Genomic DNA, 21,189 nt, shown 5'->3' with positions numbered 1-21,189 from the left:
GAGGGTTAATTACCCACGGGCAAAGGCCGTTTCTCTCTTTTAGAAACCCCATTTATAATATAATCTAACCAATGAGCTGTACTATGAAAAATACACGGCAAGGCTTCCCTGCGCTGTCCATCAGTGTGTGTGCTTTCCTCAGCCAGCTTTGGTTTGCATTTAGGAGCGTAAGTGACAGCTCAGAACAGTTGCTGGAACGACGACCAGCAGCTTTGTGGGTGAGTAGATGGAAACCTGCTAAAACACGAAGCTGCTAGAGTTTCTGAAGATCCGATCGGCCGATAAAGCTTTGCAGGATCACCGCAGTGTGTCATGAGGAGTCACACTGGCCCTGTTCCTTGTTTTCTTTCGTGTTCTTGTCAGCACAGCCATGGCAGACGCTGCCAGCGCAGGAGCCTGTTTGGGCCCTGGGCACGTGCTGAGGGAGGCGATTCATAAATGAGTCCACGTGAGTGGACTGTTGTGTTCCAGGGATGGTTCAGTGTGGCAGCGTGTGGATCGTCTGTCTGTATTTAATCGAGAGGTGAATAACAGAAACCTTTTCCCTTACACATGTGATTACACAGGATTTGCAATTATGTAAATGTGCAATTTGAAATAAATAGTGAACCAAAGAGTTGGTAGCATCAAATGTGTGGCAGTATTGCAGCAGAGAGATGAAAATGGTCCAAGTTTTGGTTACAGACATACCCACAAGTGCGACCCGTGGGTGCGGAACCTCTGTTTGTGGAGATGCTCTGGCCCGTGGCCCTTGGTGCCAGCTGGAGCAGGGCTGGCCCGTGACCGCGCTGCCAGCCCCGACCGCTGTACGGAGCAAAGCGCTGCAAACAGCCGTCTCATCCCGGGGTCGTACACAGCTTATTGCATCACCCCGTGGGGCGGGGAGGGTCACTGTGTTCGGTTTGGTTGGCTTCGGGGCCCACGGTCGGTTTTGCAATGGGCTGGTTTTGGGGACACTGCCCGCTCTGCGCCCAGCGGGGCCGGTGCCACCGCAGCTCAGGTGTCGAAAGGTGCCACACAGGGAGGTGACTGCTGGCTGATGACTGCATTTAATTGAATACATTGAAGGTACCTCATGGTAATTAGTCATCTTTAAATATCTCTGTTGTACCTCACGAGATTCTGTGCATGGCTTCACACAAATGTGCATTGAGATGGTTTAATGCAGATCTATAATGATACTGATGCCGAATGGCCTCAGCATGTTTTGCATTGTACAAGTGCTGAAGTAGAGAGAAATGAGGAAAAACACAGAAATGAGAAATTACAGCGTCGTTACAAGACACTGCGGTTAACAGCCCCGTCCCTGTGTCCAGAGCTGTGATTTTCCTGCAGCCACAGGCTCTCGGTTTCATACCTCGTAAAGACGGCTCTTCCTGAAGTGCATGACTTGAGGAACTAATGGGAATTTGGGGTTGTTACCAGTTCAGTGGAAGCCGCAGCAGCATCCACAGGATTCCCTTTGCTCTGACACATGGCTTGTTGAACAGATGCTTATGTCCTGGTGTCTGGGTCACCTCTGCAGGAAAGCAGTAAAACGTATTCTGCTTAAGCCTCCTTTGACTCCTCAAAATAAGAAATATTACCAAGATCATGTTGGGATGGAAACAAGAAAATTAAAGCTGAGCGCCATGCATTTTAAGTAATCTCAGGCCCCCCTTTCTATGGATATCTTCCTGCTCACAAAATGTGTTGAATCTAAAGGGACTTGATTCTTAATATTGTCAAAATATACTTTCTGTAAACCTTCTACTTGGTGCAGTTTGCAATCTTTTTTCTTTTAGAGGGAAAAATAATATACAGTATTCCACATTGACATACAGGAATAAGTCCATTGGAAATGTGAGGATTTACCAAGGTCCGTCCACCCAGCTATGGTTTGCAGTAAAGCAGCAAGTGGAAAAAAAAAAAAAGTATTTTCCCTGGCATTTGGTTTCTCCATCAGCAGCAGACCATAAGTACCTCGTCGTGTAAAATAATTTCCAAAATAATTTTGAGCCTGTCTTTGTAGTAGTACTGTCCGTTTTCAAAACTAACTGTTCTGTTTTTTGCAAAGGGCTTTCTCAGGCACTTTTAATTTTCACTGTTCTGTTTATTTGCATTAATTTATGCTGGGTTTCTCCCTCCCCGCCTAAAAATTTCATGTGAAGATACCTTAAACAATTTGTCAGTTTGGAGTTCAGAGGCACAGCTCAACAGACAGGGGCAGAAGGTAAATAATTCTATGTGCAGCTGAAAGTGTGAGGAGACTTGTGGGGTCGGGAATAATCCCCCTTATGGAGCATTCAGGTAATAGTTGTAGTAACCACGGGGCATGTCTGGGAACACGGAGCACCCGGCCCTCGTGGGCCACTCGGCCCCACACGGGGGACAAGGACACGAGGGACAAGGACACGAGGGATGCCCTTTTTTCTCCTCTCTACTCTTTATTCCACATAAGGTGTCAAGTAGAGATCTTACTGACTAATGAACTCTCTCGTACCGGCTGCCAGACACTGCAGGTCCCCGGCGGGTGCCGGTCCCAGCTCCTCACATCCTGGCAGCCACACCAACCATGCTGTTAATGAGGTTAATGAGGGCATTTCCACGCAGGAAGCCCAAAGTGGGTGACTCGCTGTGAGTCCCCAGGACGTCTCCGCGTGTGTCGCGGTGCCGCCTTCAGCCCCTGTGCAAAAGGGAGCAGAGCAACTGGTGGGTGTTTTGGTGGTGAGTTCTCCGGCACGGGGCGCGCAGTCAGAGGTGTGATTAATCACCTGATTAATCACCTCCTGGGCTGCTCTCCACGGGTGTCACCCTCAGCTCCCGCCTCTCCTTGCCCTATAGATTTTGATTCCAAGGGATGTGATGCTTTCCGGTCACGTTTCTGAAGCTCCAGACGGGAGGGGAAGCAGGAGCTGAGCAGGCTGTACAGTGGGCTCGCCCTGAATCCTGCTGGTTGCCTAAGCTGGCTGCCCTGCTAGTTTAAAAACTGCAATATTCTTGGTGAATCACTGCGGTATGCACATTTACTGAAGCAGTTTTAAAAGAAGGGGCAAATACCTTTAAAGGAACTGTTGTGTTTAACCTGCAGCAATGCCAGAAGGCAACATGATAGGTTCCTTTTGGGCTGTGTGTTGCAGAATAGATGTTATACATAGAAAAACTCTTACAGGAGGGAAAGCCTGATGGTGCTGGAAGTGCTGGGGACGTGATGGGATCTTGAGGAGGGAAAGCACAAGGTCCTCAGAGAATTTCACTGGATTCATGGTAAAGCCAGTGCGGCGTTCAGGACAGCGCCTGGTGGGCTGTGTGGTCTGCCCTGCCTCAGGGTGCTGGAAACCTGCAGTGCCACTGGGAGGACTCATTGAATTTGTACAAACATTGACCATTACGGGATTTAATTTACCAGCGTCTCTTCAGGACAGATTGCCAGTCTCCTTAAATCAATAATATGTCACCACCATTTCCCAAGGACCCAGGTTGTGCAGAGTCTTTCTCTTCTAAAGCCTTGTCAATATGGAGAAAGTACTTAAATTATCTCGGTTCTGTGCCAGAATAGCACTTTGTACAGCTGCTTGCTTTTTAATTGGGAAAAAACCCTCCTTCTTATTCCAGAATAATATCCACACAACTGGTAATTATAAAGAAATTATCCCACCATGGTTTATTCTACTGTAGCTGTTCCAGTTTATTTTCTGTCACAGATACAGGAAGATAACCTGAGGAGGTAAGCTGAAGTCAATTTAAAAGGGGAGAAGATAAAGATTCTACGAAGTTTTTCTGCCACAAAACTCATGTCTGAGAAGAAGAGTGTACTATTTGTGTAATTGGTAGTAATTATACACACAAACACACACTAATCAGACCCAACTGGGAGTACATCCGGCTGATAGAAGCTCCTTATTGCTTGTGTTGAACCACGGGAGCTGGTTTACACTCCAGGTTGGGCATCCCTGTGCACGTGGGATCTGTGTTTCCTTCAAAACCACACAAAAACGTCAGATCCGTGGTAATCCTAGGAAAATCTTAATGAAGTTGCAAGTGTCAAGAAGAGGTATCTTACTGAACATGTACCACTTCGAAACACACATCCCTCAATCTCAGAGACAGCGTATTCTCTGTACAGTACTAATGTTGTGCATGTTGTTGGTCCCAGTGATTAATGTGAATTCTCGGCACTAACTTTCCGTTAATCTATCCAGAGATATCCAGGGTTTCTAGAACTAAACCGCTTAAGAGAGCAGTTGATATTTCTGCAGTCACTACAGACTGGAAACTGATATTCTGTGGTCGCCAGCAACTGAACTCCTCCAGAAAACAGATGAGTCGAGTTTTCTGTGTGTCTGCTTGGTTTTCCCATTGTGTGACGGCAGATGCGGGGCAGGGCTGTGCTGGCCCGGGCGGCAGCAGCGGGTGCTGCTGCGGCACAGGGCGGCGCTGCCCGGCACTGCAGGGTGCGGTGGTGGTGTGTTAAACCAGAACCGTGGAGTATTGCAACTAGAGAAGGGGATGCAGTTAACTCTAATAGCATTTTTTGTTTTGTAAAGTATATGTTCACAAGACAAATATGGAAACGTGTTCTGCATTTGGGGAGCAAGCTGTGCATTGGCTGGTGGTGGTTTAAATGACACAATGTGGGATGCCGCCCGGTGTTTAAATCACGCTGCTGGTTCCGGGAGGATTAGAAATGCGTACCACGGAAGCTTGTTTGCTAAATGTGTAGGGCATGAATCACAACCTGTTTATCCATCGTGCTCTAGGGCTGTTTTCCGCATCTATAGAAGCCAAAATGTGTATCTGGTTTTGCATGGCTTAAAATAAATTCGTTTTAATTGGGTTTTTGATAATGTAAATGGCAGCAGCACCGGGCGTCACTTCGAGACTTTGCCTTTCAGAATAGCGGCAGAGCTCAGGAAACAGAACCGGATTATGTGAGAGGTGACGGGGCCTGAAGTGGCGTGGGACCGACCGGGGACCGGACGGGATCTTAAGGGGCGGGGCTCCCCGGGGGCGGGGCCGGGGCTCCCCGGGGGGCGGGGCCGGGGCTCCCCGGGGGCGGGGCCGGGCCCGGGCCGGGCGGGGCGCGCGGCGGAGCAGCCATGCCGGAGCCATGCGCGGGGAGCGCGCGCTGCTGCCGGGCCGGGCCCGGGTACCGCGGGTAGAGCCGGGCTGGGCCGGGCCGGGGCCGGGTACCGCGGGTAGAGCCGGGCCGGGCCGGGCCGGGGCCGGGTACCGCGGGTTGGGCCGGGCTGGGCCGGGCCGGGGCCGGGTACCGCGGGCTGGGCTGAGCCGGGCCGGGCCGGGCCGGGGGCGCCGCGGGGTCCCCGCGGCCGCAGGAGCGAGGTCGGTACCGGGCCCGGCCCGCTCAGCGCGGGGTCGGTTCCGCGGCGGCTCCGCTGCCCCCGGCCGGCGCGGCCGCTGTCGAGCGCAGCTCCGCGCCTGTCCCGGGACGGAGCGTCGCGGTGCGGCCGAACTGCCCGGTCCGCCCGCCTTCCAGCGGCGGGGAGCGCGTCGGCGGTCGGTTGGGCGCTTGGTGTGGCTGGTGTGCGCTGGCAGCGTTTAACCTGTCCTGGCTGGAACGGGGTTTGTCCTTTGGATCCCGCAGTTCTGCTCCCGGAGCACCTGCTGCTGGTTGCGGGCAGGGCGCCTTGTCAGGGGCTGGACGGCTCTTTCTGCCGGGTTTATGCAGTACCCTTTGCAGATCTCTGGTTTTCTGCTGGGTTTTGTTACTGCTTGCTGTCACACAAACAGATGAAGCACTGGGAATAACTCGGGTTTGCTGTTCACTTGATCTGTGTGGTTTCTGTTACCTTCTGTGTCTTCTTACTCGCCAGTTGGTAGAACTGCTGACCTTATACCAGAACTTGAGAGAACTCAGCCTGCCAAACCTGAGTGCCCAGTCTCGCTTCGTGCTGGAGTTTTTGGTTGTTTGAAGCCATTAAGTTGGCCTAAGTATGAGGGGTTTTCCCTTTTTTCAGTTTTTACTACGTGTCTGTAAAGCACGTGAAGCTCAGTTTATGGATACTGTACTCTGGCCAGCTGAAAAAGATGCAGAATTACATGAATTTGTCAAGTTGATTGGCATAAAGAAGGGGGTTTCTGTTGGTGAAGCTGGTGGTTAGCACTGACACTTCTCTCTCTCCTTGCCTAGATCGAGCGGTTGGAAGTCAGCAGCCTAGCACAGACCTCCAGTGCAGTGGCCTCCAGCACTGATGGCAGCATCAACGCAGACTCTGTGGATGGGACCCCGGACCCTCAGCGCACTAAAGTGGCCATCACACACCTGCAACAGAAGATACTGAAGTTGACCGAGCAGATCAAAATCGAACAAACAGCCCGTGATGACAATGTGGCAGAGTACCTGAAACTGGCCAACAATGCAGACAAGCAGCAGAGTGCCCGCATTAAACAAGTGTTTGAGAAGAAAAATCAAAAGTCAGCACAGACCATCTTGCAGCTGCAGAAGAAACTAGAACACTACCATCGAAAGCTGCGAGAGATTGAACAGAATGGGATCCCTCGGCAGCCGAAGGATGTCTTCAGGGATATGCATCAGGGTTTGAAAGATGTTGGAGCAAAAGTCACTGGCTTCAGTGAGGGAGTAGTAGACAGCGTGAAAGGTGGGCTGTCCAGTTTCTCCCAAGCCACACATTCAGCAGCAGGAGCTGTGGTTTCCAAACCCCGCGAGATTGCCTCCCTCATAAGGAACAAGTTTGGGAGTGCAGACAACATTGCTAATCTGAAAGACTCCTTAGAAGAAGGCCAAGAAGATGGGACAGGAGGCAAGGCTCTAGGTGTTATTCAGAACTTTCAATCAAGCCCAAAATATGGCAGTGAAGAGGATTGCTCCAGTGCCACATCAGGCTCCGTGGGAGCCAACAGCACGACAGGGGGCCCTGTGGGAGCTTCCAGCTCCAAAACAAACACTCTGGATATGCAGAGCTCAGGGTTTGATGCAATACTGCATGAGATTCAAGAAATTCGAGAGACACAGGCAAGACTGGAAGAATCGTTTGAGGATCTTAAGGTTCGCTATCAGAGGGATTACTCATTAATAATGCAGACTCTGCAGGAGGAGCGGTACAGGTATGTACTTTTGTACTTTGTTTCAGTACTAAATACCTGAGTTGCAGAGCGGCAGAGTCCTGGGCAGTGCTGCTCAGCAGGCTGGTCCCGGCAGCCTGATTCAGATGGGAGGTTTTGCAGCTGTCTCAGGATTTTGCCCTCCCAGCTCTGTCTCTTGTAAATACTGGTATTTTGCTGCTTGTCTCCTTTTCTGCACAAGAAAAAAATAGCAAGGAAAAATGTTATTTTGGAGTGTTTTCAAAACAAAAAGTCGAGCCGAAGATGTTTAGGTGTCTCAAAAGACCAGGAGTACATTGATGCAGTTACTGTTATCCAGCCAGTGCTTTGCCCTGAAAAAATCCTCTGGAGGTTTGGGCCAAGCAAGAGACAGGGGACATGTGGACAGTATCCTGACCCTGCCTCCTCCAACACTCGGGTCCATATCTGCCAGAGAAAGAAATATCCAGCTTTCTTATGGCTCTTTGAGAAGACATGATCTTGCCCATGTGCCAAAAGTAGAATCCGCCCTTCCCTTTTCTGCTCAGCCCCACAGGGGCAGGGTTTGATGAAATGAAATTAAATGTCAGATATTGGCAGTGCTCTTGTCCTGGAGGCCATGTGGCCCTGGAGGTGGGAACCCCTGGTTTCCAGCGGCCTTCCCCTCGCTGCGAGGCAGGGAGAGGCACAGGAATCACGGCAGCGCGGCTTGTCCCTGGGCAGGTCACAGAGAGGGGACAGTGGCTGCGGGGCCCCCAGGCCCCCAGCGAGAGCTGCTGGGGACGTGTCCCCTTCCCCTCCCTCCGCAGGCTGCCCTGTGCTGCCCAGCGGGACGTCTCGTGTCCTGTCACACGCTGGCGCAGGGGCTGCTTCCCAGGTGCTGCCCTTCTGCAGCCGCTCTGGACACTGCAGTCCAAACCAACGGGACTATTCAACTCTGCTTTTTAAACTTGACGTAGCAAATGCAAGGGGCCCAGCTCCTCGTTTGGCAGAGGACAGCAGGCTCGTGTAACGCGGGTGCTCATGGTCAGCATGGGCGGTGGGGCCCAGCAGCGCTGGGTGTGGGACAGGCTTGCTGAAGCACTGTGTGCCTCTTGCTGCCGTGGTTTGTGCGGTACGACACGGGCTTGCCCTACAGCTCTTTAGACATGCTGGTGCCAGATCACTGGAAAAACAAGTGAAAAGGCCTGTCCTGCTAGGATCTGGTAGAGACAGCAAGCTTTCTGGGCGCTTTGCAAAACTTGGACAGACAAAGCCAGACCAACACCGCTTTCTAATCCTGCTTTGCAACAATCAGCGATTTGACTGAAACCAGAGCCCAGCACAGCAGATTTGGTTCCTCGTGCCTCATTGTCATGAAGTCACACAACAAAGCGATGTCGAGTTTGATGTCCTGCTCGCCAGCAGAGCGGCTCCTGCTGTCCGGGGCTGTGTGGGGTGTTGTTGCACACGTAGAGCAGCCGTTCATAGCGGGGCACCGGGTGTGAGCACAGAGCAGCTGAAGGAGCGGGCTGAGTGCAGCCAAAGGCCTTGGGACTGATGTGTGCATCAGCTGAACTGGCCAGTTATTCCCTGGGCCTGTTCAGCGTCCAGCGAGGCTCACGGGTCCCCCCGCCGGTGCAGCACGAGGCCAGGCCTGTCCTGTGCTGCCAACCTTTGCTGAGCACTCCCCGGGGCGACCCCAGAGCCTGGCCAGCGACTGGGGCAGCCTGGAGTGAAAAGTTCCTGGGACAGTCTGTATTGGGCTTATTAACGCTTTAAAAGGTAGTTTAGACCTGCCACTTGGAATGTTGATGTGAGTTAATTACAGAGACCCATTAAAGCCCACGGAGTGCCATTGTCTCTGCAGGCCTGCGGAGCTGAGCAGGGAACTGCGCAGTCCACAGGGAGCTCAGGGGTTAATCACAGCCAGATTAATATCTTTTTCTACAAAATAGATTCTTGTTGCACAGCTTCTGTATTTTAGAACATGACGAAGATAAAAGCCAACGTCCCCCTGAGCAGGGAGGGTTCCGCGGTGTCCGAGGGCAGAGCGGCTGTCAGAGCAGGAGCCCTCTGCTCCTCGGCTCTTCAGGAAAGGTGGGAACGGAGGTTGTGGTTTGAAGCTGGGGATGCAAGTTAATCATAGCTGGCTTTTAAAACCATAAATACCCCATAACTCTGTACTGTGTTTGGGAAGCTTTCAAAAACAAGCACTGAGTTCATTTAGAGCTTAAAACAAGAAGTATTTTGGAGAAGCCTTCGCTCGTAGGGCAGCGCTGAGTCTTTGTACCTGGAAGCTGGAACAAAGCACACCCGTGACATTTTCTCAGCTGGTCTTGGTCCATTTCCTCTTTTGTAGATGTTCTACTTTCTTGCGGGTTCTCATCATTTTTCCTTGTGCAAATTCCGTTTATCAGCTGTGGTTTGTCCATGACCTCCTCAATCTCCTCCCTCTCCCTGCTTCCAGATCTTGCCTATTGCCCCTTGGAGCTGCTGGTTTGGAACCAGCTCCAGGGCAGGGACTCGCTGGTGCAGTCGCTCTGGTTCTCCTGCCCGGCAGCACCTCAGCGAGGCCAGGGTGGGCAGCACTGCCCGGCCTGTCCCCTGCCTGTCCCCTGTCTGTCCCCCCGGCCTGTCCCCCCGCCTGTCCCCTGCCCGCAGCCCGTGCCAGCCCAGGGCACCGCGCGGCTGTGCCGGGGCCGAGCTGCTAAGCAGGGCAGGTCCTGTTGGCCTCTTGGCCGTTGCGTGTTCCTCCTGCAGCCGGCGCAGCCACTGAAACATCCCGGTGCTTATCTCATCGCCTGGGAGGTGGTGGTTGTTTACTGATAGGAGCAGGGACTTTCTGTGTTATTGAGACCAAAATAAAGTTCCTGCTGAGTATTTTCATCTTGTGTGTTCCCTCAGGAACCTGTTTGTACATGGTGAAATCATGAGCTCACGTATTTGGAGTGTGGCCAGGCCGAAGGTTTAGGTTTCTTCCCTGGCCCAGCAGCCTTGGAAGAGGCATTTAGGTCTCTTCACGCTCCCATCAGGAGAAACCCATCGGCCAAAATACCAGCCGCTGATGCCTTCGTTTATCTGATTTTTGCTGCAGTCTAGTTGTTGGACTTCAGTCTGTTCTCATGGTTTATTTCAAATAGATCAAACATGCTGTCTTTGAGCTGTGGAAGGGCTGAGGAGGTGTTTGTGGAGCGCGCGGGGCCGTCCTGGCCGGGGCTGGGGCTGCAGCGCGGCCCTGAACCTGCAGCGGCCCTGAACCAGCAGCGGCCCTGAACCAGCAGCGGCCCTGAACCTGCAGCGGCCCTGAACCAGCAGCGGCCCTGAACCTGCAGCGGCCCTGAACCTGCGGCAGGCCTCCCGCGCCGGCCGGAGGATGCTGCTCATAGACCCCGCCTTGGGCCGTTCCTCCGCTGCTGAAACCAGTGCGCTCAGGAGCATAACCAATGTATTTGGATGACAAAAATCAGATGAAATTTTGCATGCCATAGCTATTAAAAAAAAGGTCCATCTTGAGAGATGCTTGAAGAGAGGCATTAAACTCCATTCGCAGTGTACTGTGGAGATCGTTCAGCATCAGTTTGGCCTGAGCACTTACTGAGTGCAGCTCTTTTCATCACCTCTCTTACACACTCTGTATTAGCCACATATTTTGCATACATTACTTTAAAATGCCTTAAAGCTCTTAAAAAAAAAAAAAAAAGAGATGGCCATAGTTGCGTTCTGTAGCCTTTTTCCAGTCTGTTCCATGATGCCCAAGCAGCGAGTTGCAGAAGATGTGTGGAAATCCGACATGGCTTTTTTAAAATGAAATATCCCCGTCAGTGACTGGGTGTGTGACCTGAACGTCTCTGAGCGCTGAGCTGTGGCAGCGGCACGAGTTCCTGTGCTGGAGCTCCTTCATCTAGGGGCTGGTGATTTTAAGGAGAATTTGCACAATCTAGCTCCTGAAAAATAATTCTCAGATTCCAATGAGGAATTTCCATGGCTGAGATAAAGCGGGGTCTGATTGTTCGGGGCACTGCTCTGTTCACTGACCAGTTCAGAGTCTGTGGCTCAGACACTTGTATGTTGGCGAGGGAAGGTGAGTATAATCCGAACGCTCTTGACAGATGTCCTGTCCCTTGGATTTTCAATACCTCTGAGGTGAATGGGAGCTGTCCTTCAGCAAGAAAACCCTGGCTTTGGGCCCCATAAGTCACACGAACCCCTCTTAGCTTTTCAAATTTGAACACCAGTAGAAAACAGCAGGGGAAAAAAAATGTTTCCTGAATTGCAGAGAATGGGACAAAGAGTAAAAAGGAGATAAATGGAGGAAGTGTAATTTCAAAAATAGGTCTGGGTAGTTGTAGGGGAGGGGTTTTTGGATTTTGGTGTTGGTTTTTTGTTGGGGGGTTTGTGTTTGTTTGTTTGTTTTAAATAGCCCAGTTCCAGCAGTTGCCCAACAGCAGTTTCTGGCAGCGCAGGCGATTCCTGGGTGCACCCTGCAGGAGCTCGGGGGTGAGCGGGGCCGCGCGCGCGGGACGCGCTGAGGCCGCAGCCAGCCCTGCTGCTGGTCGCGGTATGCTGCGGCCCTGAGCTGCGCGGGTTTGCAGCCTTTCCTTATGTTTCCTGTAGATTGAGATAGTTTTGACGTTACTAAAATACAATTGTTTCTTGTTAGAGAACAGGATTTAAGCTGCCTGGCAACAGCTGTTTTATCAGGGGCGTTTATGTGGGAGTAGGTTAAAAGACATAATAATGATATTTTCAGAAATTCTTAAGTCCCTTTTTGTGTAATAAACTCACTGGAGAATGTTGTAATATATTAACAAGCTGAATATATTTCAAGTAATTGATGCTGCCGTTGGGACTTGGAGTGGGGTTAGTTGGGATTTCTTGGTTGTTGACAAGTTGGGTTTTTTTAAGTTGTGTGGGAACAAATGGCAATATTAATTATCTGGGCTCCTTCTTCATTAGCCGGTCTTCACATGGCCATTCCATTCCCTGTCTGCGGCTTGTCCTTCCTGGGAAACCCGTTCTGTGTGTCCGGTGGGTGTGCTGGGCTGGGCCTGGCTGAGACTCGTGTGCTGGAAACGGCCCCGCCGGGCCTGCCTGCGGAGATAACCCCGACAGTGCCTGGGATGGAAGGAAAACCCTCCTCGGACTTGTCAGTTAAAAACAAAACCCAGGAACTATTTTCAAAGTCTAGCTTTTGCCTTCAGATTCTGAATATTTAGCTTGAGAAGCACCAAAAAAATCTTGAAAAAAAAACCCCAAACAACCCAGAAGCAGGATTTTTACCTTAGTTTCAGAACTCGTATTTAAATTATTTGTTCTAGATAAATATTGTTTATTAATTTTGTGTGTATGTATCAATTAAATTCAGATGGAGTCAGAGGGAAAGTGAAATCAAACCAGGGAGTTATCTCTGTGCTGAATTCCTCTGAAGTTTCTCAGTTATTGGTATCAAGGGTCAGATGGTAAGAGCCGTAGTCAAGCTTCCTCCGTGCTGTTGAGGAGGAGACGGTCAGTGGAAACCAGAGGGAAGAGCCCCAGCGGCCACACGAGCTGTGCCCGGACACAGGGAGCACGGGGCTGCGTGAGAGGCGTGGGGACACGAGGAGGAGCAGGATGGAGCGGCCAGTGCCCAGCTCCGCACTCCCGACCCTCTTGCTGGCGGCCTGCTTCTCTGCGTGTTTGGCTTTGGGAAGCAATAGAAATACTTGCCTGGCTTTAAAAGGGTATTGAAGCATGAGTTCCTTGTAAATTTGGACTTGAAAATCTGAAAATGAAGTGCTACATACAAATGCAAAGTATCCCTAGTGTATTTCGAAAGTGCTAAAATAGCATCATGGAGTTACCATTGAAGTCAATTGAAAACTCCTTCAATAAGAAACAAACCCGTACCTCTCAGAATTGCCGTACCTCTGTTTTTTGGGCAGTCCACCCCTCAGGACCGCTCCCGGTCCACTCACCAGAGGGAAACTGAAAAGTAAGCCTGCAGGTTAATGATTCATGTGCCCTCCAGATAAATAATATGATGATCTTTGCTAGTTAAGCTGAATCATGGAGATAATGAAAAAATAAGTCAAAGATATCCATGTGATTGCACATGTAAAGGAGACATGGGTCACATTTAATTTCTGTGTCATTTTTATGTCCGTTACTATTCCAAGTGTAGGTGAAAATGTGTAAGAGCTTATGGTATTAGAAGGGAACTAGTTTAAACAAAAGTTTGGGTAATAACTCATTGTATTCTAATTCTGTCCTTGATTGCATCACTTGGCAGTTGCCATTTAACCCGTCTGTGTGTTTTCCTCAGGATAGAAGCAGGATTAACATGACCCTACCTGGCAGAAAGGGTTTCCTTGGTTCCCAGCGAGGGGCCCTAATGCTGCCGTGCGTGCTCTTGGGAGGGCTGGGGCAGCCGCACCAGTTTGCAGTAAAACGTCCATCGTGTTCACTGCTTGGTTGTTTCTGGGGTGATTTTGCCGTCCTCATTAAAGCTGCTGTGCCACGTGTGTCACTTGTAGATGTGAACGACTGGAAGAGCAGCTCAATGACCTGACTGAGCTCCACCAGAACGAGATCCTCAACCTGAAGCAGGAGCTGGCCAGCATGGAGGAGAAGATCGCCTACCAGTCCTACGAGCGTGCGCGGGACATCCAGGTGGGTGACGGGAACAGGGACTCTCGGTCCCGCCTTCTCCCTGCTCTTTCTTAACTCCTCCGCTTTTGAAATGCTTCTGTGATGCAATGTTTGGCTTTCATCCTTGTAGCTTTATTGCTAAACTGCATATTGACAACTTCTGCAAGGGCCTTTTTTCCATCTCCGTCGGCCGGTGCCTCTCCCGGCAGCGGCTGTGCCCCTCGCCCCGGCAGGGCCGGCTGCACACGGAGCCACCTGCTCGCTCCAGAGCAGATTCTGGGTTATGGCAAACTGGAAACCTGCGTCCGCTTTTTGTACGGGGTTTGTAGCAGACTAGAAACGAACGGGCCATGGCCCGAGGACATTTTTACAGTAGCGTTCCCAGAAAGCGACCCTAGGGTGTGTTTCTGTGTCGCTAATTTTAGAGCCATGGCCACATATGTCTAAGGAAAAATGCTTTGTGTATCCACTGCATTGAGTCAGGAAACAATTCCTTCTGTTGGTTTTGCCCAAATAAGGAGGTATTTTTTAAAAGAGAAGTTTCTTTCAGTATGTAAAAGACCAAAGCTATGGTAACAGAAGTTATGAAGTTGGAGGGTCTTCCACAGAGCAAAAACCAGGGAAATTATGTAAACAGCATCTAAACCTTATAAAGAAAGGCCTATTTTGGAACAGGAAGATCATCCATTTTAAATACTTGTGCTAGTTTTAGCAGGCATCTCGGTTTTGATTGCTGACGTGAGACATTTATGGCGTGAGCAGAGGATTGTAGGTCGGAGCTCCAGGCAGGTGGGGACGCTTCGGGTCCAGCCACGAGTCCAGGGGTGCACGTCCCGCAGGTTGGTACAGTCACAGGAGGCTGATGGGTTTGACCCCAACTTTCAGGGGCCATAACTGAAGAGAAGCCCTTGTGTTTCATTGACCTCCCCAAATATGATGCAATGGCAGAGAAATGTAACAGGAGACAATGACCTTTAAGTTAAGGTTAAAATAAATCAGTGTCTCTGGACAGAGGGGCAGTGGCCTCTGACAGAGTAAACAGAAGGCTCTCCCTTGGGGCAGTGTTACAATATTCGGGTTTTGTTCTCCTCTCTAATTGCACACAGCAGGCAGAAGTTAGGTTGAAAACTTAAATTGAAGTGAGGATTTCTCAATAGCTTTTTTGAATCTTCATTTTATGATTCAGCACTTTCAGTGTAAGCTTGCGAATTGGGGCAGACTATTCCTCAGCATTGCTGTGGAAAAAGTGAATGTTTTCTTGCATAGTTAGGAGCGCGATCAGATGTTGCAGAGGGACAGACAGAGCTCAGTCTGTGGGCAGGAGCTCAATGATAGGTCTGAGCGGCTGCTCCTTGCTGCAGACCGCTGGATGGTACCCCAAGTTGGCCTCCAGGTCTCAGGCCTTTAGGGCTGAGAAAAGCAACTCTGAGGAGGATTAATGGAGATTGTAACTTTGTATCTCCAAGAGCAGAAGTGTCTCATTGCATTAATTACCTTAAAACCCCTCCTCCTCATCCCCAGCCCACCTGTGTGTGTGGCCGGTGTTGTACTGCAGGTTGGGTTGGTCGGCTGGAGGTTCAGCACGGTGAAAAGGTCTGAAAACATTCACCCCGGGTCAGTGGTGCTCTAGAGATGTTTTGTACAGGATAGTCATCTCCTTCCACGTACTTTTGCTTTGCTTGTTCCTAGAGGCAGTTTCATGAATCTCCCTCTCCTTACCCTTCTCCTGGCCGTCTCCTTTCTGCAGCCCTTGCGGTGTCTCCTGGAGCGGCGCCAGTGCCACAGCTGCTGCAGGCTGCAGACACCAGCCGTGTCCCAGCCCTGGTGCTCCTCAGACCTTCCCCAGGCTCCTGCAGCTCGCTGGGCAAGCAGAACACGGCCAGACCCTTTTGGCTAGTTATTTTTGTTGACTTAGTTTACTGCCAGGTTGACTAGAGAATTGCAGGGGCTCACAGAGGGTCCGACAAGCACAAGGCACCCGCAAGGAAAGTGGTGGGAACGGGAGGCTCTGGGAATGCCCGTCCCGGAGGAGGAGCAGGAGGAGTGCTGGCTGGACACAGCGCCTTTGTCCCCTCGGTGGTCTCTGGAAACCAGAGCTGAAGGGAGCAGCTCCGGGTATCCCCCTTTCTACACAAGGGCTGTCTGGTTGCTGAGGCTGTCGGCATCCTCCTCCTGGTCCCACGGCGGGGCAGCAGGGGCGGCCAGGGCCCAGGTGACCATTGCAGCGTGACAGGGACAGTGCTGGGTGGCATCTCTGAACAAAGCCTGACTGCTGCCCAGCCTGTCAGCTCTGTCCAGCCTCCCTGGCGTCAGTGAGGTGACGGGCTGTGTGACAGATGGGCTGTGTGACAGACAGCGGTGCCTGGTGACCGAGGGCTCCTCACCCTGTCACAGCGGCACAGCTGCTGCCACCGCGGGGTGTGCGCTCACACCGGGACCCGGGCCCGCCGAGCTGCTCGGGGGCGAGGAGCACGGCCCCGCTCCGGCCCAGCCGAGGGGCAGCCCGGGCTGTCCCCATGCTGTCCCCGTGCCTGTCCCCATGCTGTCCCCCGACTGGCCCCAGGCTGTCCCCGTGCTGTCCCCCGACTGGCCCCAGGCTGTCCTCGGGCTGTCCCCCGACTGGCCGCCTGCCTCCCCAGGCTGTCCTCGGCCTGTCCCTGTGCCTGTCCCCATGCTGTCCCCCAACTGTCCCCATGCTGTCCCTGGGCTGTCCCTGGGCTATCCCCATGCCTGTCCTTGGGCTGTCCCCCAGCTGTCCCCATGCTGTCTCCGAGCTGTCCCCATGCCTGTCCCCATGCTGTCCCTGGGCTGTCTCCATGCCCGTCCCTGGGCTGTCCCCCAACTGTCCCCATGCCTGGCCCCGTGCTGTCCCTGGGCTGTCCCTATGCCTGTCCCTGGGCTGTCCCCCAGCTGTCCCCATGCCTGTCCCCGTGCTGTCCCCCAGCTATCCCCGTGCTGTCCCCGTGCTGTCCCTGGGTGGGCAGGGGTGCCAGCCGCCCAGTGCTGTGCTCTCGCCGACAGGAGGCCCTGGAAGCCTGCCAGACGCGCATCTCCAAGATGGAGCTGCAGCAGCAGCAGCAGCAGGTGGTGCAGCTGGAGGGGCTGGAGAACGCCACGGCCAGGAACCTGCTGGGGAAGCTCATCAACATCCTCCTGGCCGTCATGGCCGTGCTCCTCGTCTTCGTCTCCACCGTGGCCAACTGCGTCGTGCCCCTCATGAAGACTCGCAATAGGACGTTCAGCACTTTATTTATCGTGGTTTTCATTGCCTTTTTGTGGAAGCACTGGGACGCCATCACCGGCTACTTGGAACGGTTCTTGTCTCCCCCCAGATGATGGCGGCAGGAATCGGCTGCGTCACCCTCCTCCTGGCGCCCTCGGTGAGCAAGCGTGGCAAAGATTAGTCAGCAACTACTCTGCTGAAGTTTTAAGTGTCTGAGTGAATTTGTTTACATTTAGAATAACGTTTTTTCTCTGCGAGATGCATTGCAATAGTATTTTTTAGATTTTATTCAAGAACTCTTTTTGGCGAGAATCCTGGATAATTTTTATGTAGCATGGTTCTCTTTGAATGCAAATCTTAAGATTCTTTAAAGTGTACAAAAGAAATAAAATACAGAAATTTGGAGCATACCAATGGGCAGTTTAAATTGTGGCTCGAACTACTGTACTAAACCTGTCAGGAGGAAGAGAACGTGATTAGCTTAAGATGAGCAAAGCTAAATCTAATGCACAGCCTCAAATGATGGTACCACAGCAAACTTGTAACACTAAACTTGTACTGTGAAGTCTGCTCACATTCCATGTCCAAATGTGTGCGCTCAGAGTGGTTTCTTTCCTCGACACGAGGAAAACGACAGCATGTGGATCTCTGTCCCAGCTCTGCGTCTGGGGTCACCGTTCGTGCTAACCTGAGTCACAGTAACTTTTCCCGGGCTGCCCGACTCTGCTGACCGTTGGAAGTGGAAGCCTCTTGCATACGCAGCAACTGCACAGTCGTGCTACAGTATTTTGAAGTAGTCCTTGAAATACTTACCTTTAAGCAGAAGCCCTTGGTCGCACTTTTAAGGTTTTTTTAATATATGTATATTCACAGATTAAAAAAAATCCAAACAGCATACTTGAAGAGTGTAATACTCAAACTCTCAGTGCTTCCTTATTGTTTCTAATAGGATTTTTTATTATAATTATTATTATTATTATTATTATTGGGGTATTTTTTTTTGAGGGAGTTGGGAGGGTGATTACTTTTTTTTTTTTCCTTTTAAATAAAGAAGTGATGTTTTTAAATGAAGAAATGCGTGAATAATTGTGAGCTGTCTTGTCTTGAAACAATTTTGAGGAGGGCAGAGAGTAGTTTCTAGTGCCAGCCTGTCTGGAGCGCAGCGCTATTCATATGCCATTTATCTGTCCTCCTGAGCGTACAGATGCAGCATCATGAAAAACATCTGTCTTCTCCACACATTTTTGTCATGCAGGTTTTTTTTTTCTTTTTCCAGATGTGAAGGAGAGTATGTTTATATTTCTCATTTCCATGTCATCTCTCATTCCTGACCTCAGGATAAGAATAAGAAATTTCTCTTCATTCCTTCCTAGCCAAGACAGGTTCTTTTAAGGAAAGAAATTCTGAATCAACGATTCACTTAAAAGAATTATTGTCTCAGAAATATCTCTGATTTAATTTTTAAGTAAATCCCTAAAAAGTGAAACCAAAGTTTTCCTCCTGTCAGGCTCTGGCAAGATCATTTGTGTGTCTGTTCCGAGGTCTCTGTACACTGTGTCTGTGCCATGGGAGCCTCCTCGTCCCCAGCTTTGGGAACCTCCTCGTCCCCCACTTTGGGAACATGCTCTTCCCCAGCTTTGGGAACATGCTCGTCCCCAGCTTTGGGAACATCCTCGTCCCCAGCTTTGGGAGCCTCCTCCCCTGCACCGGCGCACTCGGCGCAGGTCCCTTCGGCGTCGGGTGGAACGGGGTCCCAGCCCCAGGCTCCTGCTGGGGATCTGCTGGTGTGGGCAGGTCCATCCGTGTTCTGTACCTGGTGTCCTGTTCACCACAACAACGCCAAGAGTCAGCTTCCTTCCCCATGAAATCCAAAAAGACTCCAGGATTCTCTTTCAAAACTGGTGATGGTGTTTAGTTAGATCTTACTGTTTTCCTTCCTTCCAGGCTTAAGTTCCCTCTGGGAACCAATTGTTGCCCAGGTGACCTAAACCAGCTGGAATCAGACATGGACGTATGTGGAACGTGTACATCAAATACATCCACGTAAGCCCTGGGACTTGATGCGATGATGCAGATTGCGGGTTGTTGCATTCCCTCAGGCTGGGTTAGCAGCCTCGGGGCTGTTCGGTGGCCAGCACAGGTCGTCCAGCCGTCCCTCCTCCTCCAGAGTCCGTCTGGCTTTCCATGGGCGCAGGAACCTCAGGGACCCCTCGCAGGGATCCAGCTCATCCCGTCACGCGTGCACTGATCTGCCCATCCTGCTTAAAACACAAATTGCCAATTGCAACTGACTTGAGCCAAAAATAATCCTGCTTTCCAGAGAGCTGCAGACAGCAAAGGTTGTGTAAGCCTTCCCTCCCCAGACCATGCTTCTGGCTCCAGCAAAACCCTGTTCTGTTCACCACCCTTCTCTGGCTGATCCAAATCCCAGGGGTAACCATCGCCTTCCCATTACATGGTTTTTGTCAGAAACAAAGGTGTGAATAGCAGTAAGAACTGATTTGGCTCATAACTGAACAGCTTTGTTGCCTTTATTTCTGGAAACCAACCCTTGCACCTCTGCCGTTCTGCATTTTGATCACAATAGAACTGCCTGTGGTAGGTTTTTGTGTGGTCGAAGCAGGAAGGAGTTGAAAGCCGGTGGATCTGGGCACTCGGTGCCACTGTCTGTAGTGCTGGAAGGACGTGTTTGTCCCTTGTCTTTATGTCCCGATTTCATTTAGTGTCTCAGCTCTGTGTTGTCTTCAGTAAATACTATTCACTCATTTGCCAGAAGGCGCAGGCTCTGTACAAACAGGTCACCTCGGAGCTGTGTGGTGAAGGCTGTGTACGTGTGGTTCTGGACAGCGTCTGTCTGTCTCTTTCTCTCTCGACAGTTTCTTCCATTCCAGAAAGTCGTCTGCAGTAACGCCATCTGTGATGCTGCATCCACTGTTCATATCCCAACACAACTGTCTGGTTTGCCTTTTGCATTAGCAGAACATTCTGGGGTTTTCCTCCCTCTTCTCTTGGAAGGTCTGTGATGATTTCTGGTAGCTTAATGATGATGTTGTTGGAAACGTGACTCTAGCTTTAAAGCTCCCTTTCCTCCGAAGTGGTTGTGCTTGTTTCTGGGTGACCCGCAGGAGCGTCCCCGCCGTGGGTGTGAGTGTGCGTGAGTCCCCGGATCACCCTCCCCATGGCTGTCGGCTTTGTTGCGACCATCTCTGAGTTGCAGAACATTTCCCCAAACATTTCACATTCAGAGCTGAAATGACTCTGAAATTGTTTAGATGTGTTTAGCACATATCAACTTGGTATATGTAAAGGGAAGGATATAATGGACTGTGTTAGTTCAAAAAGCAGTAGCTCTTCATTGAAATTCTGTGGTTGAAATGAAGTTCATCTGTTTTCCCAATTTCATTTCTCAGTGTAAAGAAGAATGAAAATCTTGATGCAAAAAAAAAGAAAAAAATTTAAATTTCAGGAAGTTCTCTTTTCTCTCAGCCTCATTAGTTCAGTTTAATGATACTCAGCATGCTCACAGCAATTATTTCAGTGGTTTATTCCAATCCCATGAGTTCTTAGGGTCTGATCAGATTAAATGTGGGCTTCTGTACACATTGCACTGGGACAGAAAAGCACTGTCTTTCAGCTTTGAAAATATGCATTTTTTTAAATTAAAAAGCAGCATTATAACAAAAGAAGCCAAGCTACAAAGGGGTTCAAGATTGGGTAGTTTTGCCAGTTTTTAAAGTGAATTCTGAATGTGGCTAAAGAGTTAAAAACCCTGTGTGTCTGTGTTGTGTGTGCCAGGTGGTATAGTAGTAGGCAATTGACTTAGCTGTAAGTGTGTTTTAAAAGTGTAAAAAAATAAACAGAAAAAACTCACTTGCACGGGTTGAAAAGTACAGAAATGACACTTGTGAACGTAACACTGTAGTTTATAGATCTTAAGCTGCTAATTGTTGAGAGAGATTTACATTTGTCTTGTCTGATTGTCGCGGTTTTATCTGCGACACTTTTACTGTATATAAAAAAACTTTAAATAAAGACCTCAGCTATTAACACTGGCCTAATTTGGATGTTTCCAAGGGGGTTGGAGGCACAGGGCGGTCAGGAAAAAAGAAGAGGGGTGTATTAAAACTGTGCTGGGCCCTAAAAGCTTAAAATTTGAGCAAGTTCTCCATAGATCTGACCATCAAACTTCATCCTGTGACCAGCCGCGTAGCACCTGGGCACAGTGGGAATGAACTGGCTGCAGTGCTTGGTCTCAGGCAGAGCAGGAGCAGCAGCAGCAGCAGGAGGAGCAGCAGCAGCAGGAGGAGCAGCAGCAG

General features: G+C 50.6%; 1 protein-coding gene across 10 annotated transcripts in view; it reads left to right on the top strand.

The window, feature by feature from the left end:
* Positions 1-20,909, top strand: part of TMCC1 (transmembrane and coiled-coil domain family 1) — a 78,681-nt gene extending 57,772 nt beyond the window's left edge. For 7 of the 10 annotated variants that reach the window (XM_065642367.1, XM_065642362.1, XM_065642358.1 and 4 more), the window contains 3 exons: positions 6,131-7,065; positions 13,536-13,671; positions 16,672-17,283. In XM_065642367.1, the coding sequence (XP_065498439.1) occupies positions 6,131-7,065; positions 13,536-13,671; positions 16,672-16,986 (1,386 nt within the window). In that variant the 3' untranslated portion in view covers positions 16,987-17,283. Of the gene's footprint in view, positions 1-5,056; positions 5,138-6,130; positions 7,066-13,535; positions 13,672-16,671; positions 17,284-18,817 lie in introns of those variants that run through there. The other 3 variants (XM_065642361.1, XM_065642363.1, XM_065642365.1) reach the window with 3 other exon arrangements.
* Positions 20,910-21,189: the final 280 nt, after the last annotated feature.

The sequence above is a fragment of the Caloenas nicobarica genome, chromosome 11 (assembly GCF_036013445.1).
Source record: "Caloenas nicobarica isolate bCalNic1 chromosome 11, bCalNic1.hap1, whole genome shotgun sequence".
Lineage (NCBI taxonomy): Eukaryota > Metazoa > Chordata > Aves > Columbiformes > Columbidae > Caloenas > Caloenas nicobarica.
This window is presented reverse-complemented; position numbering and strand designations above follow the sequence as displayed.